Source organism: Protopterus annectens, chromosome 1.part1, assembly GCF_019279795.1.
Source record: "Protopterus annectens isolate FY-2018-M chromosome 1.part1, PAN1.0, whole genome shotgun sequence".
Classification (NCBI taxonomy): domain Eukaryota; kingdom Metazoa; phylum Chordata; order Ceratodontiformes; family Protopteridae; genus Protopterus; species Protopterus annectens.
The window spans coordinates 1,180,226,077-1,180,245,186 of record NC_056726.1 but is presented as its reverse complement, the minus strand read 5'-3'; the positions used below and the strand labels follow the sequence as shown (position 1 = coordinate 1,180,245,186).

The following is a 19,110-nucleotide window of genomic DNA, read 5'->3' as shown; positions in this document are numbered from 1 at the left end:
AAAATTCTGTAATTGTACATTTTTTTGCCTCCTGGTGTACACTAGTAAACTTTAGAATCTGAACCTCCTGTGTATTGAATTCTTAATTTTATTTAACAATGTGGAACATAACAAAGATGCTAAATGGATAGAACAAGTAAAAGAAAGTATAAGAAGTTTAACAGTGCAGGATGTGAATGGGATGAAGTAACAGCCATAAAGATTCAAGCAAAGTTAAGAAAAGCTTTGAATTGGAAAATGACAGACCCAGATGCAGTACCTAATTAATTTCTCGTTAAAAGTATTAACATCTTTGCATGAAGATTTAGCCATGAGTAAGAACTATTTATATGCGCACCCTGAACAGACACCGACCTGGTTAACAACAGAAAAAACAATGCTCCTACTTGAGTGAACCTACAAGCTACCCTAAAATTATAGACCTATAACTTGCCTTCTGACGACATAAACTATACACTGAAAATGATGCTGACAGAGTCATTTAGAAGAAAACTGAATCATGGCAGTAGAACAAAAGGATCATTTGTTATTAAATGAAGTCATAGTGGAGAACTATATAAAGGGGAAGAATTTAAGTATGGCATGGATTGTCTACAAAAAAAGCATTTGATAGTATTCCACATTCATGGATAAGAGTACTTAAAAACATATAAGATACATCATGCACATCAACTACAGTACAGTGACCATGAAACAAGGGCGGACCACTTTTCAATTAAGCCATGATAAAAGACAAATTATTATTCAAGGGATAAAAATCCAAAGAGGAATATTCCAGGGTGACTCAGTCACCACTGCAATTCTGCCTTGCTATTAACCAATTATGCTGTCTACTTAAGAGCTTAGGCCATGGCTATAATTTGGCTCCTAAAAATAACAAGGTGTAAAGATGATGATTGAAAACTGTATAGCTCATCAGACAAGGGACTGAAAGTACAAGTGCAAGTTGTCAAAACATTTTCAGATGATGTAAGAATGTCATTTGGTCTTGATTAAATGTGAAAAAGCAACCTGTAAAGTAGGAAAACTGGAGCACCAAGAAAACATCAATTTGGGACAAGAATGTTTATAAAAGAACTAGAGCAAGAGGGAGTGTATAAATCCTTTGGAATTGATAAAGGATCAGCAATAAAACTTGAACAAATGTGAATAATACTTGGTAAGGAATATTTTATAAGACTTAAATAAATCCTGAAAACAGCCTTCCAGCCTTGACATCTAGGAACAAACTCCAAGCCATAAACCAATTTGCTCTTCCTGTCCTAACTTAGTTTGGGAGTGATTGACTGGCACCTAAACATTAGATTAGAAAGGAAAACAAGGATGATTCATGCTCACCAAATCATTTATAAAAATCAGTGTATACCAAAATTATATATTCCCCTGTCTGGAGGAGGGATGGGCCTCCTTGAAATTGATTTACATGTATAGATTTGCAATTGTGGGACTCCACACATCTGCTGAGCGCACAGGACCCAAACATAGTGAAAGTTTTAACATGAGGAGAATACATCAAAGATGACTTCCCTGCTTAGGGTAGCAGAAGTATATCCGCGTCGAGCAGGAATGGAAATCAAACCACAAGTACATAAAAATCAGTCAGCAACTGAGTGTGCCACAAAACAAAGAATATAATGTGAAGGACCAGATGAGAAGGCAAGAAATGTGGAAAATGCATAAATGTAGTTGCAAGTACTTCTGCAAGAACCTCATATTCAGGAATGAATGCAGAAATGGTCAAGGAGGGGCGATTTTAAACCAAAAGATGAAAGGTTAATATTGGTGGCCCAAGATAATGGGCTTACATACATGTTAGTTTAAAAAGTCCATTGAACATGTGGAGAAACTGACAAATGTAGGTGTTTGTAAATCAGAATTGGAAACCGTTGCACACCTAATTGCTGGTTGCAACATACTAATAGCAGAAGGACTGTATCCTGAAAAGGATAATTATGTGGCAAGACTGTTGCACTGGGGATTGTACAAACATTATGGTATTGAAGTGGCTTAAAAACACTGGAAATATGAGCCACAAAGCATCATAAGAAAATGATGGTCTACATCACATAGGATCATCCATTACCAGCAGTTCAAAAGATAATTGCTAGAAAACAAGATATAGTGGTCCAAGTAGCACTGATCAATGAAATCGCCACACCCAGTGGCTACAGTGTCTTACATTCAGAGAGGCACAAAATCATAAAATATCAGGATTTGCAGGTAGAAACAAGAGCAATGTGGAAGAAAGATACCCAGATATGTCCAATAGTAGTAGGAGCAACAGGTCTTCTAAAAAAGAATCTACAGTCATATTTAGATATGGTAACCATACATGTAAATACATGCAACTCCATACGAATTGCAGAAGGAATCATCATTGGGCACATTGCAGGTGCTATGAAGAGCACCTTTGATGCGAAGATATGTGAAGGCTGCCAGCCTAGTTAGATAGACTTTGTAATTTCTGTCTCATTTGTAAATAATATAATCCACAGGATGTTTCACAACTGTGAAGAAAAACTGTGTTAAATGTTGAACTTCAAAAATGTAACCACAGTGCACTATGCTGGAAGAAAGCTGATAAGTCAAACATTGTATGAGTGATCTCTGAGATGTGATGCCTGGTCTAAGGAATTCTTCTATTGTCTTGAAACCGGAGTCAATTGCTAGATTTTACATCTGTCTTACTTCTGTGGATTCCTGGCCAGGTGCAAGATCAAATGTTAAAACATTGAGTTTCTGTTAGCCTGGGAGCCAGAGAAGAATGATGTAATCTATCAGTGATGTATTGCCAATTTAAGGCATCTCGGAGAGAAGGAGAAAGCGTTGTGCATTTGTCTTCAGCACTGACAACCTCATCACTACTCTGCCTTTGCTCTGTGTGGAAGTAGGATCTTAGACTTCAGTGTCTCTCTCTTAGAAATAGACAGAAAATAGTAAGTTTAGTGCAGCTATTTTCTGTATGTATGTCAAACTATTATACAGTGTTTTAACCATTTTCCTGTGATCTCTAACTGTTGACTAGCACTGTGTTGAATTGAGGAGATTGTCTTGTGTTTTTATTTTTTTACTATTAAATATTTGTAAACTTCTCAACTGTGGCTGTCTTGTGCAGAGAGGGTCTATATTATATCCTCGAATGCTTAAAGCGAATGCTGATTGATCGAACTTATTTTTGCGAAACTGCAAAATATCGAAGCAGCAGAAACAAAATTTTTTCCTAGGGAAAGAATTCGGTTGTCAGTTTCTGTTGCTTTGGTATTTTCAGTGTTATGGTGGAAAGTTACTGGTCAGATTCGGGTAAGTGTGTGATTGTGTGGATGTGAGTGTTAGGGTGATTTAGGTGAGTTAGGGCTTGGGTTAGGTGTGTGTGCGATTGAGTGGACATGAGGGTTGGGGCGGATTTAAGTGAGTTAGGGTTAGGGAGTGGGTGAGGAGTGTGCGATAGTGATGGACCTTCCGGTTAGGGTTTGGGTTAAGGTAAGTGGGTTGTTAGTGGTGTGTGCATAGTTTAATGTGTGTGGATTTCTGTTTGGTATGCTTGTGTTGTGTGTATATTTTGGATCAGCGATTCCCCCCCCCCCCCCCGGGAAAAAAATCGCTGATCTGACAGTTCGAGATTGTAATCTTTCGCTTAGGTTATTAGGTTGATCAATCAGTGTTTGCTTTTTTAAGCATTCGATGATATAATATAGACCCTGCAGAGATAAGAGGGTACTTGCATGTATTTGGTGATACTGTACAAAGCCACTCCAATAAGCCTTGCTGTTCGTTCACTTAATATTTGGATAATAATATTGCACAGTAAAATTGGTCATCCTTTAAGGACATTATAAGTAGATATTAGGTAGCAGTAATTTCTACCTTATAGTCTTGGCAAGAGATGGACATAGCTGGAGAACTTGTGCCAGCCTCCTCCAGGAGTGTCTGTGTGTTTGTATGCATCTCTTATCTCAAAGTGTGTGTGTGTGTGTCAGCTACTTGGGCAGGAACACAAAACACTGGTTGGACAGAGGGTGCTGGATGTTTTAGCTTGGCCACTAGGCTGAGATCTGGACCCTAGAGCTGTGCCAGTGGGGAGTCTTATTGGGGAGCTGGAGTTAGCCCCAGACTGTGTGCTCTTAAGGGAAATTGTACTTTACTGTGTGTGTACTTGTTGTTCCTCTCAATGTGGATGCCCCTCACTGGTGCTAGTGGTGAGGATTGAGGCTTCTTGATTACTGGGCCAGTGCATGGGCATCACATATTAATTGGTTGGCAGAGGTGGGATATCAACACCACATATTAATTGGTTGGCAAATGGCTTGTAATAGTGTGGCTAGTGATTTCCTGTAGCTTGTGTACAGTGACCACTGTAGGTGTTTTTGTACTAATCAGTCATGCATTGAATATTCCGAGTTCAGATCAAAATTTATTTTGTTAGCTTAGTTAGGGAGATCAGGCAAGCATGTCAGCAGAGGAGTATGTCAAGCTGACAAGGAGTCAGTTGGCTGAGATGTGCTAGGCTAAGGGACTGGTGCATGGATAGCTGACTAAGGCATACATGATTACAGCTTTGGTCACAGCTGCATCAGAAAACAGAAATCTGGAGGATGATCAGACTGGCCATGGAGATGTACAACACTCAGAAAATTGACAGCTCAACCTTTCTGCAGAGGACTTAAAAATCCATCTGGAGCTAAAGAGGCTTGAGTTGGGAGGCCAAGCATTTGGAAACAGAAGCAGCAGAGAGACTGAGATGTCTACAGGCTGAGTAGAATGAAAAATTGCTATGCCTGGAAGCTGAGGAGAATGAGCGGCAGAGGCAGCAAGAAAAGGAGATGCTGACTCTTTACCCAAGTCAGAGGTAATGGGGAAAGGAGTAACTGTACCTCAGAAGCATAAAAGGTCAGTAAATTTCATCCACAGTTTACAAAGGGGGATGATTTTGATAGTTGCATACGTTTTCAGAGCGTATGTAAACAGTATGATGTTGACCAAAGGCTCTGGATGTGGTTCCTGACCCCCTTACTCCATAGTAAAGCTGTAACTGTGTTATCTAAACTTTGATTGTAAATATTTTGATTATTCTGCATTTTAAGTATTCTCAGATTTTTTTTAAGCTAACACCTGAAACTTATAGGAAAAAGTTTTGTGAGCATAAACGCAAGGCAGATGAAAATGTGTGAATATGTTGCTGAGCTAATGTGCTACTTCAGATGAATTTGGGAAGAAGGGAGACATATAAGCAGGCCATGCCTGCACAGTAAAGGGACCCCCATTTCAGCTCATAGTCTAAAGGAACCCATGGTGTGCAGCCCAGACAGCCCCTACAGATTCTGCCAGTATCAATGGAAGCCACTAGTCCAGGTACATGTCCAGGACCTAGGGTTAAATGTTTTGAATGCAACCAGTGGGGCCATGTGGCATATAGATGTCCATGGAGGCAAGGTGGGGAACAAAAGGTGGAACCAGTAAGTGGAAAGGACAAAATGCCAATAGTAGGTTATCTCAAGACAACAAGGGTACCAAACTAACACCAGTGGTTATATCCTATTGTAGTGAATGGCAAAGAGACCATTGCTAAGCCTGCAATGGTTGGAGAGGAGCTCTACTTGCCTGGATAGTGTAATCCAGTCAGAGCATTAGGAGGGACCCCATTCCAAATACTTTTGGCTAGTGTTCACCTTGACTGAGAGGGCGGAAAAAGAAGCCAGCAAGTAGGTGTGTTTGAGGATATCCCTGTTGATATACTGATAGGGGAATGATTTTGATAAAGCAGTAACATGTTTGTGCAGTTACACTCAGTCAGCTTGGAGACAAGCATTTGGATCTGGTAGCCTGGGGGAGAGCCAGACAGACTCCATACTTGCAGCCAGGACTGGTGAGGTGGTTACTCAGGACTGGTGAGGTGGTTACTTCAGGGAGGGAGTTGCACTGTAGCAGTGAGACTGAAGGTGAGCCCAAGCTGCTTGTGGGTACTGATTTTCCCTTGGACAGTGACTGTAAAGGTAGAGGTGAGTAGTAGCACCCAGACTGACAATCAGGCACCACTGTCGGAGGATGCCAGACTTCCTGTGGAAGGGGAGCTGGGAAGGGTTACAAAGAGAGTTCAGACAGGCTCAGCTCTCGGACCCTACATTACAATGCCTGAGGCAGGTAGCTAATGAGGCACCTGATTTTTCATGGGAAGGGGAATCTGCATACTTTGACAAAGGGTTACTGTATAGAGAGTGGACCCCTGAGAGGGGTAACACTGTGAGAGAATACAGCAGTTGGTAGTGCCTAGAACCTACAGTCTAGTGTTGCCATAGCCCATGATATTCTCTTAGCAGGTCATATGAGCATAAATTGTACAAAGAGACATTATGCAGAATGTCTATTGTCCTGGAATTTCTAGAGATGTAACAATGTACTACAGGACCTGTGAGCAGTGCCAAAAGGTAGGCAAGGCAGGAGACCAGCTGAAAGCTCTTTTGATGTATTTGGTGATTGAGGAGCCATTTCAAAGGATAGTTATGGATATTGTGGGACCTCTGAATACCCAAAGTTCCACATGGAAAAAGTATATCCTAGTGGTGGTAGATTATGCTACAGGATACCCTGAGGCAGTGGCTTTGTCCTCCATTGAGGCAGAACATGTGGCAAATGCTTTGTTAGAGATTTCCAGCAGGGTCAGTTTCCCAAAAGAAATACTGACTGACAGTGGTGACAATTTCATGTCAGACCTGCTGGCTTGTCTGTGGAAGTACTGTGGGGTGAAGCACCTGAAGACCACCCCTACCATCCCCAAACTAATGGTCTTGTTGAGAGGTTAAACTCTACAATTACGTCCATGCTGCAGGCATTTGCAGACCATTTTAAGAGGGATTGGGAAAAATATTTGCCCTTTCTGTTTGCTTACAGAGAGGTTCCCCAGGGTTCCATAGGTTTTTCACCCTTTGAGTTGTCTTATGGGCATAGGGTGAGATGACTTCTAGATTTAATATGAGATGAGTGGGAGGATAAGTGTGAATCTCACAATGAGTCGGTTGTGGCATATGTCCTAAACCTCAGGACAAGGCTCAAGGAACTATGTTCTTGGCCCACGAAAACCTGGCAGAAGCCCAACAGAAAGGTCTGGTATGACAGGAGTGCTAGAATGAGAGAGAGTGCTATAGGGCAGCAGGTAATGGTTATCATTCCTGTTGGACACAACCTAGTTACAAACCGCCTGGGAGGGACCCTACAAGGTGGACCCTACAAGGTGGTAAGAAAGGTAAGTAATGTTAACTACATGGTGAACTGCTAGGTAGAAGGCAGGAGAACAAATTGTACCATGTTAACATGATGAAACCTTACCATGATAGTGAGGCCCTTGGGCTGAGTACTTGCAGTAGATTGCAGGAGGAGTCGGGGAGATCTTGTGAGGCTCGGACTGACACCTCAGTGGAAGGGGTATCATTGTTCCAGCAGCTATCTCCTGCCCAGGTTTGTGAAATCTGAGCAGTGTTACAGGAGTTTGGGGACATGTTCACTGGGAAACAAGGGTGCACCCACCTGGTGCAGCACCAGGTGGATGCAGGGCCCCTTATAGGGTCTCTGAGATAGACAAATAGACTCCAAGGGAGTAGATACAGGAGATGTTGAAACTAGGGGCAATGAGTCTCAACAGTCCCTGGGCCTCTCCAGTGGTGCTGGTGCCAAAGAAGGATGGCAGCAACAGGTTCTATGTGGACTAGGAAATTAGATGGATGCTTACCCTATGCCTAGGTCAGATGAGGCCCTACAGATGCTGGGTGGGGCTAAGTATCTTAACACCATGAATTATACCAGGGGTTAGTGGCAGGTGCCCTTAACTCCTAGTGCTAGGGAGAGGTCAGTCTTTGACTCCTTTTGGCTTGTATGAGTTCACAACGATCCCTTTGGGATAAAAAAATGCCTCAACATTCCAGAGGTTGGTAGATCATATTATACCAGGAGCAGGAGGGTTTGCCCTTGCATACCTAGATATTGCCATCTAGAGTCATTCCTGGCAAGAGCACCATCAACCTGTCAGGGTGGTGCTGGGCAGACAGAGGACAGGGTTGACCATTAAGCTGAGCAAATATCAGGTGGGTAATGCAGAGGTCTCCTACCTGGGACATAAGAGTGGGGAGTGGTAAGATCAGGCCAGAACCTACCGAAGTAGAAGCCATTCAGGCATGGCCTGCACCTATTACCAAAAAGCAGCTGAAGACATTATTGGGGACAGTAGTGTACTATAGAAAGTTCATCCCCAGTGATAGTACCATAGCTGCACCCCTCACAGACCTGACCAGGAAAAACAGGCCAGGTAAGGTATTGTGGACCGCAGCATGTGAACAGGTATTCCAGAAGCTTAAACTTTGGGAGGACCCCCTGTGTTAGCCATTCCAGATTAAAGCAAAGTATTTGTTGTGTAGGTGGATGCTTCGAACCATGGGATGGGGGCTGTACTTGGCCAGATTTCCACTAGCACCTAGTGGTTTATCTCAGTCATAGGCTTCAACCTAGGGAAGGAAGCTATGCAGCTCTAGAAAAGGAATGTCTAGTCATAGTGTGGGCACTGCAGAAATGTTCACCTTATCTGTATTGAAGAAAATTCACTGTAGTTACAAATCACAATCCCCTAACATAGTTGCACCAAGCCTGCCAGCAAAATGCCAAGTTACTAAGATGGAGCCTAGGGTTCCAAGCATATGATATGTCAGTGCAGCATTGCCGTGGGGTTAGCAACACCAATGTAGATGGGCTCTCAAGACAGGGAATGGGGTAAGGTATAATTGGATAGACCTAACCCACATTTCTCGAGGGTCACTTGAAAAACTAGCTTGAGTTCTTTGGGGCGGAAGATATGTGAAGGCTGCCAGCCTAGCTAGATAGAATTTTGTAAATTCCATGTCATTTGTAAATATTAATGTAATCCATAGGCTGTTTCAATACTGTAAAGAAAAACTGTGTTTAATGTTGAACTTCAAAAATGTAACCACAGTGCACTCTGCTGTTTAGAAAGCTCATAAGTTATGCATTGTATAACTGTTTGATCCCAAACTCTGAGACATGATGTCTGGTCTAAGGAATTCCTTCTAATGTCTTGAGCCCAGAGTTAATTGCTAGATTTTATATGTATAATGTCTTTTATTGATGTGGTTTCCTGGCCAGGTGCAAGATCAAATAAATGTTAAAACACTGAGTTTCTGTTAGTCCAGGAAATGGAAAAGAATGATGTAATTTAAATTGGTGAAACATCACTGCTGACTCATTTTAGGACATCTCAGTGAAGGAGAAAGTGTTGTGCATTTGTCTTCAGAACTGACAACCTCACCAGTACTCTGCCTTTCCTCTATATGGAAGTAGGATCTTAGACTGTAGTGTCTCTCTTAGAAATAGAAAATAGTAAGTTTAGTCTAGCTGTTTTCTATATTTGTCAGACTATTCTACAGTATTATTTTAAGCATTTTCCTGTGATCTCTGAACTCTTGACTAGCACTGTGTTGAACTGAGGAGATTGTCTTGTTTTTATTATTAAATAGGTTTAAGCCTTTCAACTGTGGCTGTTTTGTGTAGAGATAATTTAAACTTTTAGAGATAACTTGCATGTATTTGGTGATACTGTACAAAGCCACTTCAATAAGCCTTGCTGTTGGTCCACTTACTATTTGGATAATATTGCACAGTAAACTTGGTCACCCTTTGGTAAGGGCCTTATGAGTAGCTGATATTAGTGGTTGGTGGCAGTGATTTCTACCTTGTAGTCTGGGCAAGAAGTGGGCATAGCTGGAGAACCTGTGCCAACCTTCCCCAGGAATGTGTGTTTGTATGCAACTCTTGTGTGTCAGCTACTTGGCCAGGGACACAAAGCACTGGTTGGACAGAGGGTGCTGGAGGTTTTAGCTTGACCACTAGGCTGTGATCTGGACCCTATAGCTGTGCCAGTGGGGAGTCTTATTTGGGATCTAGAGAGTAAGGGAGAAACCAGCCCTAGACTGACTGTGATCTCTGTGTGCTCTTAAGGGAAATTGTACTTCACTGTGTGGTGCTAGTGGTGAGGATTGATGCTCCTTGATTACTGGGCCAGTGCATGGGCATAACATATTAATTGTTTGTCAGTGGTGGAATATCCACACCACATATTAATTGGTTGGCAATTGGCTTGTAGTGGTATGGATAGTGAATTCCTGTAGCTTGTGTACAGTGATCACTGAAGGTGTTTTTCTACTCTAAATCAGCCATGCAGTGAATATTCAGAGATCAGATTGCAATTGTTGTATTTCTTTTGTTAGCTTAGTTAGTCGGAGAGAAAACCAGCTTGTCAGCAGAGGAGTATGGCAAGCTGACAAGGAACCAGTTGGCTGAGATGTGCCAGGCTAAGGGACTGGTGCATGGAAACCTGACTAAGGCAGACATTATTGCAGCTTTTGTCACCGCTGCATAAGAAAACTGCAATCAGGAGAAGTATCAGACTAGCTGTGGAGATGTACAACACTCAGAGAATGGACAGCTCAACCTTTCTGCAGAGTACTTAAAAATCCATCTGGAACTAAAGTGACGAGTTGGATGCCAGGCATTTGGAAACAGAAGCAGCAGAGAGACTGAGATGCCTACAGACTCAGGAGAATGAGAAACTGTTATGCCTGGAAGTTGAGGAGAACGAGAGGCAGATGCAGCAAGAAAAGGAGATGCTGACACTTTGTCAGAGTCATTGAGGTAATGGAGAAGGGAGTAATTGGACCACCGAAGCACAAAAGTTCTGTAAATGTCTTCTGCAGTTTACAGAGTGGGATAATTTTGATAGTTTCATTCATATGTTTATGTAAACAGTATGATGTTGACCAAAGGCTTTGGGTACAGTTCCTGACCCCCTTACTCCATGTTAAAACTGTAATGTGTCATCTAAACTTTCTGACCATGAATTTTTTGATTATACTGTTAAGAATTGTCTGTTAGAATTTAACACCTGAAACTTATTGGAAAATGTTTTGTGAGCATAGACGCAAGGCAGATGAAAATGTGTAGGAATATGTTGCTGAATTAAGCACTTGTTTTCATAGTTGGGTGAGTGGATGTCAGATCACCAATTTGAAGGGCTATCAGACCTATTGTTGAGGGAACATGCCCTTAGCACATATGTTGCTGAATTAAGCACTTGTTTTCATAGTTGGGTGAGTGGATGTCAGATCACCAATTTGAAGGGATATCAGACCTATTGTTGAGGGAACATGCCCTTAGCACTTTGCCTGAGGACATGAAGATCTGGTTGGCTGATAGACAATGTACTACTTCAGATAAATTGGGGAAAAAGGGAGACCTATACCTCGCAAGCAGGGCATCCCTGCACATTGGAAGGCCCCCCCAGTACTGCTCACGGGTCTAAAGGAACCCATGGTGGGCAGCCCAGACTGCCTCAACAGAATCTGCCAGTAGCAGTGGAAGCCACTAGTCGGGTACACATCCAGGACCTAAGGTTAAATGTTTTGAAAGCAACCAGTGGGGCCATGTGGCATATAGATGTCCATGGAGGCAAGGTGGGGAACAAAGTGAGGGAGACAGTAAGTGGGGAAGTGCAAAATGCTAATAGTAGGTTGTCTTGTGACAACAAGGGTACCAAACTACCAACAGAGGTTATATCATGTTGTAGTGAATGGCAGAGACCATTGCTAAGACAGACACAACCTCTGACATAACATTTGTGAAGCCTGCAATGGTTACAGAGGAGCACTACTTTCCTGGGCTGTCTACTCCAGTAAAAGCTTTAGGAGGGACCCCATCACAAATACCTTTAGCTAGGGTTCACCTTGACTGGGAGGGTAGGAAAGGAAGCCAACAAGTAGGTGTGTTTGAAGGTATTCCTGCAGATGCCCTGATGGGGAATGATTTTGATAAGGCAGTACCATTGGTTTGTGCAGTTACATGCAGTCAGGCTTGGAGACGAGCATGTGGATCTGGTAGTCTGGGGGAGAGCCAGACAGCATACATGCAGCCCGGACTAGTGAGGTGGTTACTTCATGGAGGGAGCTACACTTTTTAGTAGTGAGACTGAAGGTGAGCCCCAGCTGCTTGTGGGTACTGATGTTCCCTTGGACAGAGTGGCTGCAAAGGTAGAGGTGAGTAGTAGTACTAACCAGACTGACAGTGAGTCACCACTGTCCGAGGATGTCAGACTTCCTATGGAAGGGGAGCTGGGAAGGGTTACAAAGAGAGTGGAGACAGGCTCATCTCTCAGACCCTACATTACAATGCCTGAGGCAGGTAGCTAGTGAGGCACCTGATTAAGGGAAGGGGGAATCTGTATACTGGGACAAAGGGTTACTGTATATAGAGTGGACCCTTGAAGGAGGGCTGGAAGGTGAGAAGATACAGCAGTTGGTAGTGCCTAGAGCCTACCATCTTGTGCTTCTAGCCAAAGCCTGTGATATTCCCTTACCAGATCATATGGGCATAAAACATACAAAGAGATGTATTTTACAGAACTTCTATTGGCCTGGAATTTCCAGAGATGTAACATGGTACTGCATGACCTGTGAGCAGTGCCAAAAGGTAGGCAAGGCAGGAGACAAGGTGAAACTCCTTTGATGCCTTTGCCTGTGACTGAGGAGACATTTCAGAGGGTAGCTATGGATATTGTGGGGCATCTGAGTACCCCAAGTTCTACAAGGAAAACGTATATCCTAGTGGTAGTAGATTATGCTACAAGATACCCTGAGGCAGTGTCTTTGTCCTCCATTGAGGCAGAAAAGGTGGCAAATGCTCTGGTAGAGATTTTCAAAAGGGTCAGTTTTCCAAAAGAAATATTGACTGACAGAAGTGCTAATGTCATGTCCAAGACCTACTGGCTTGTTTGTGCAAATACTGTGGGGTGAAGCACCTGAAGACCACTCTCTACCATCCCAGACTAATGGTCTTGTTGAGAGGTTAAACTCTACAATCAAGTCCATGCTGCAGGCATTTGCAGACCAGTTTAAGAGGGAGTGGGACAAATATTTGCCCCCTCTGTTTGCTTATAGAGAGGATCCTCAGGGATCCGCAGGTTTTTCACCCTATGAGTTGCTGTATGGGCCATAGGGTGAGAAGACCACTAGATTTAGTAGGAGATGAGTGTGAATCTCACAAGGGATCTGTTGTAGCATATGTCCTAAACCTCAGGACAAGGCTCAAGGAACTCATTGGCTTGGCCCAGGAAAATGTGGCAGAAGCCCAACAACAGAAAAAGGTCTGGTATGACAAGAGTGCTTGTGCTAGAAAGTATACTGTAGATCAACAGGTAATGGTTCTCATTCCTTTCAGACACAACTAGCTGCAAGCAGCTTGGGAAGGCCTCTGCAAGGTGGTAAGAAAGGTAAGTAATGTTAACTACATAGTGGAACTGCTAGGCAGGAGTGCAAGTTGTACAATGCTAACATGAAGAAATCTTACCATGATATGGAGGCCCCTGTGCTTGGCATTTGCAGTGGATTGCAGGAGGAGTCTGAGGGAGATCTGGTGACTGATCTCCTCAGTGAAGCTTGGACTGACACCTCAGTGGAAGAGGTAGAAATGTCCCAGCAGATATCTCCTACCCAGGGTTGAGAACTCCAAGCAGTGTTACAGGAGTTTGGGGACATGTTGGGAAACCAGGCTGCACCCACCTGGTGCAGCACCAGGTGGATACAGGACCCCAAAGGCCTATTAGGCAAGCCCTTTATAGGATGCCTGAGAGAGACAAATGGATTCTGAAGGAGGAGATAAGATACAGGAGATGTTGGAACTGGGGTAATTTAGAGTCCAGGAGTCCCTGGGCCTCCCCAGTGGTGCTGGTGCTAATGAAGGATGGCAGCACAAGGTCCTGTGTGGACCACAGCAAATGAGTCGCACAGTCAGATGCTTACCTCATGTCTAGGACATTTGAGTCTCTAGAGCAGTTGGGTGGGGGCTTAGTATCTTACCACCATTAATCATACCAGGTGTTACTGGCAGGTGCCCTTGACTCCCAGTGCTCGAGTGAGGTCAGCCTTTGTGACTCCTTTTGGCTTGTATGAATTCATAAAGATGCCCTTTGGGATGATAAATTCCCCAGCAACTTTCCAGAGGCTGGCAGAGCATATTCTTGCAGGAGGGTTTGTCCTTGATTACTTAGATGATATTGCCATCTACAGCCATTCCTTGCAAGGTCTGTCAGCATGTGAGGGAGGTGCTGGGCAGACTAAGGGCAGGGTTGACCATTAAGCCAAGCAGGGTATGGTAGAGGTCTCCCACCTGGGACATGGAGTGGGAAGTGGCAAGATCAGGCCAGAACCTACTAAAGTGGAAGCCATTCAGGCATGGCCTGCACCTGATACCAAACAGAAGGTGAGGGCATTGTTAGGGTCAGCAGGACACTACAGAAAGTTCATCCCCAGTTATAGTACCGTAGCTGCTCCCCTCACAGACCTGACAAGGAAAAATAGGCCAGATAAGGTAGTGTGGACCCCAGCATGTGGCAGGCATTCCAAAGCTTAAAGAATCTTAGAGAGGACCCCGTGTGTTAGCCAGTCCAGAGCAAAGAATTTGTTGTGCAGGTGGTGCTTCGAACAATGGGGTGGGGGCTGTACTTAGCCAGAATTCTTCAGAGGGAGAAGAGCACCCAGTGGTTTCTCAAGTCATAGACTTCAATCCAGTGAGGAATTCTATGCAGCTGTAGAAAAGGAATGTCTAGTCATAGTGTGGGCACTGCAGAAACTTCAGCCTTTTCTGTAGTGAAGAAAATTCACTGTAGTCACAAATCACAATCCCCTAACATGGTTACACCAAGCCAGCCAGCAAAATGCCAAGTTGCTAAGATGGAGTCTAGGGTTCCAAGCATATGATACGTCAGTGCAGCACTGCAGTGGGGTTAGCAATGCCAACGTAGACGGGTTCTCAAGACCGGGAATGGGGTAAGGTATATTCAGCCCTAACCCTTTCGAGCAACGTTTCTCAAGGGTCATTTGAAAAATTAGCTTGTTCTTCGCTGGTTGGGGGGAAGAGATGTGTGAAGGCTGCCAGCCTAGCTAGATAGAATTTTGTAAATAATTCTATGTCATTTGTAAATATTAATACAATCCACAGGCTGTTTCACAAATGTAAAGAAAAACTGTTAAATGTTGACTTATCTATCTTCCAGCAGAGTGCACTGTGGTTACATTTTTGAAGTTCAAGCATTGTATGACTATTTGATCTCAAACTTGGAGACGTGATGTCTGGTTGAAGGCATTCCTTCTATTGTCTTGAGTCCAGAGTTAATTGCTAGATTTTACATGTATAATGTCTTTTATTGCTGTGGTTTCCTGGCCAGGTGCAAGATCAAATAAATGTTAAAACACTGAGTTTCTGTTAGCCCAGGAAATGGAGAAGAATGATGTACCGGCAGTGATGTTTCACCAATTTAAGACATCTCAGCGAAGGAGAAAGTGTTGTGCATTTGTCTTCAGAACTGACAACCTCACCAGTACTCTGCATTTGCTCTGTAAGTAGGATCTTAGACTTTAGTGTCTCTCTTAGAAATAGAAAATACGCTTTTAGAGAGTACGTGCATGTATTTGGTGATACTGTACAATGCCACTCTAAAGTCTTGCTGTTCATCCACTACATTTGGATAACAATATTGCACAGTAAAATTGGTCACACTTTGGTAAGGGTTATGAGTGGCTGATATTAGTGGTTGGTGGCACGGATTTCTACTTTATAGTCTGGGCAAGAAGTGGACATAGCTGGAGAACCTGTTCCAGCTTTCCCCAGGAGTGTCTGTGTGATTGTATGTAACTCTTAATTAAACGTGTGTCTGCTACTTGGGCAGGGATAAGAAGCACTGGTTGGACAGAGGGTGCTGGTGGTTTTGGCTTTACCACTAGGCTGAGATCTGGACCCTATAGCAGTGCCAGTTGAGTCTTATTGGGGATCTGGAGAGAAAGGAAGAAACCAGCCCCAGACTGATCTTTGTGCTCTTAAGGGAAATTGTTTACTGTGTGTGCACTTGTTATCCCTCCAAATATGGATGCCCCTCACTGGTGCTAGTGGTGAGGATTGAGTCTCCTTGATTACTGGGCCAGTGCATGGGCATTACTGGGCCAGTGTACGGGCATCCCATCTGACATCAAAGATTAAAACAAAACTAATTTCATGAACTTTAATCGTACTTAGGAATGGGGTCCATTCCTGTCATGGCCTTAGGAACCCAAACGATTTGGAGAAATTAAAAAATTTTTTTTTAAGAAAAGTTTTTATTAATTTTATTACAATATATGCACAGAAAAGATGTAACAGAACATGCTATTATACAATGTTAGGAATACATTGAATCATTCAGGTAATCGTATACAATTAACACGATATGTCAATAGCAATCTTCCAAGCCTATCCCTACAATTAAAAGTCTTAGCATGATTTATAGATCTTATTCTGATCATTTCTTTTTCAGGTTTACATACTACTGCTGTTAAATTTAAAAATTATTGGAATATAGAAACTGAATTTGATTTCCAATTTTTTTGTAATAATTTTTCTAGCTACTGCCAAGAAATTCCAGAAAAATTTCTGCTGTTTGGATTTTTTGACAATTAAAGAAGAATTCAGACAATAACCCCTTAAACATATATATTTCTCCCCAATATATATTTAAATTTTCACAGTTCATAAATGTGTGTACAATCAGCTTTTATAACTTTTCTACATCTCCAAAAGACCGAAGAAGTCATTTTACTAAACTTAGATTTTATAGGGAGTAAAAAAAATTCTATGTAAATATTTGACCATAAAACTTTTCTAGTATACACTTGGAAGTTTGACTAACTGATTTACGTAACAAGTTTTATCCTTGCTGTCTGTCGTCAACCAATCCACTATCTAAAAAGTTCCAGAATTTTGCATCAAAATTATTTATAATTAACTTGCATAACTTAAACTGACTTAAAAAGGAAGATTGTTCATCTTTGATAGCATTCATATAATGCTGGAATAGTGTTCTGTTCCACTTCCCTCATGTTTTATTTTTGTTTATTTTACTTTACATTTGTTTACAAGTCTAAATGGACACAGATTCTTTTTCAGCAGAAGCCAGGAGAGAAAACGTCCAAAAAATACAATACAAAAGAGAATTTTCAGCACACAATAAAGTAGAAATTTAAAACACATATATTTCAAAATCACATAAAATAAAAAATAAAAATGCATACATAATTTTAAGGATAAAAACCTGTGATGTAGTAAGCACATATATACTTTTTTAAGGAAAGACATGCAATGTTGTAAAGATCTATCTGCATATGGTAATTGTTTCTGGTAACCGGTAACGGTAATTGTTTCTGGTAACAGGTAACGGTTGCTAAGTATATAATGGATAGATCTTAGTTCAATACAATAAATTTCAACAGTAGTGACCGTCTTAGAGGTATTATCAGTATAACCACCTTACCATGAGAACTGGTATAACAGTATCATCCTTAACCTGGGGAGTAACAGGAGCATAGCCAGCTTTCTATAGTGGGTTTTCAGGAGTTTAAGTTGTGTAGTAGAGCTATCAGAAGTTATGTGGCTAGGTAGTATATTCCAGATTCTTGCAGTAGTGCATCCAAAGAGAGACTTACCTGTATCCTTATATTTGATGGCATTTATGAGGCTCTGGTTACTAGATCTTAAGGTTCTGGTAGTAGTATGGGGTTGAATTAGATGCTGGAGTGCAGGGGGTATGTTATTTATTAATTCATTTAATTTTTTACTGATGGATAAGGTTAACAGATTCATCCAACTTGTAGGCCAGATTGCATTAAGCTCACAGAATCAAGTGTATCATGCCAATCTTTGTGCAATGCTTGTGGATAACATTGTAATATGTTAATATACAGTAAGAAACTCAAAATACCTTGGCACAAAACACAGCACTGCAGTTCAAATGGCACATTAAAGAAATGTGCAAGTAATCCATAAGTATAAGAAATCATTTCCAATAACATTGTACATTACCAAACAAATGGAAATGCATAAAAAATCAAGAATCCTTATAGTTTAGAAAATCTGTGAAGTAACCTTACAGACAACTATGGAATGTTACTAGCTCCATAGTGATAACCCCCCCCCCCCCAAAAAAAACACTCCCACATTAAAAATACTAAGTATTGAAAATTTTAATTATGAAGGTGCTGATGCTGTACTGGACTGGACAGTAACCAAAATCATCTTAAAACGCACAGTATTGTTAGCTGTTTACTGCTGGATCACAGTCTGCTAATAACACAGAATTTTGCATGACTGCATCAGCAGTCTGTTTAAAGCCCAGAGCTTTGCAAACTGTACACTGATAAAGAAATATACTATGCAGCGCAATACTATTTTACTATAAGCACAGTTACTAATAAATAACTTATTCTTATAACAAATGATGCATACTACTGTGACAGCTGGTACCTTAGATGTTCATAGGTTCATAGGTTCATACTAGGCTATCTGCCCGAGGGCATTTACAAGCCTAGCCCATAGTTTTGTGGCTTACGCCACCCCTTTAGTATGGGGAACTATACCCATTATTTTGCTGTGCCTCTGTTGAGCAGTGACACTGAGGTAATCCCTGAGGTATATCTGCGATCTCCCATCCATTGGTCAAGATTTCTCTTGAACAAGGCCAGCGAGGTGCTCTGCCTCACATATACCGGGATTTTATTCCACAGCATAGGGAGTCTTTGGGTGATGAATCTATCCCTCCAGCACGTCCTATTAATAGCCGTGTCGAGGTTTAAGTCTCCGCCCTTGTGGCTCTGACGGATCTAGATTTTTGAGGTGAAGCATATTCATCAAATCTGGGTTTGACATGGCCTTGTATGTTAGGCAAAGGTCACCTCTGAGCAAGCGGTAAGTGACTGAATAGAGCTGGAGTTCTTTCAGTCGGGCAGCATAGGACAGATGTTTGAGACCCTTTATCCTTTTGGTGAGGAACTTTGTGGCCTCTCCAGCTGCTGCAAGTGTCGGGTCAGATACATTCGAATGGGGCATTGTACTCAATCATTGGTCTGATGAGTGATGAGTATAGGGAGACTATGACCTCCTTGATCTAGATGAGAATCCCTTCATGATAAGGTGGGCAATGTAGAAGGTCTTCCTAACTACTTTAGCTACATGGGTGTCGAATGACAGACTACTATCAACCTG

At 42.1% G+C, this 19,110-nt stretch overlaps 1 protein-coding gene across 1 annotated transcript in view; it reads left to right on the top strand.

The window, feature by feature from the left end:
• LOC122815889 overlaps window positions 1-16,533 on the top strand; it is a 114,141-nt gene extending 97,608 nt beyond the window's left edge. Inside the window, exon 3 of the mRNA XM_044088733.1 lies at window positions 16,391-16,533. Within this exon, the coding sequence (XP_043944668.1) occupies window positions 16,391-16,533 (143 nt within the window). The remainder of the gene's footprint in view (window positions 1-16,390) is intronic.
• Window positions 16,534-19,110: the final 2,577 nt, after the last annotated feature.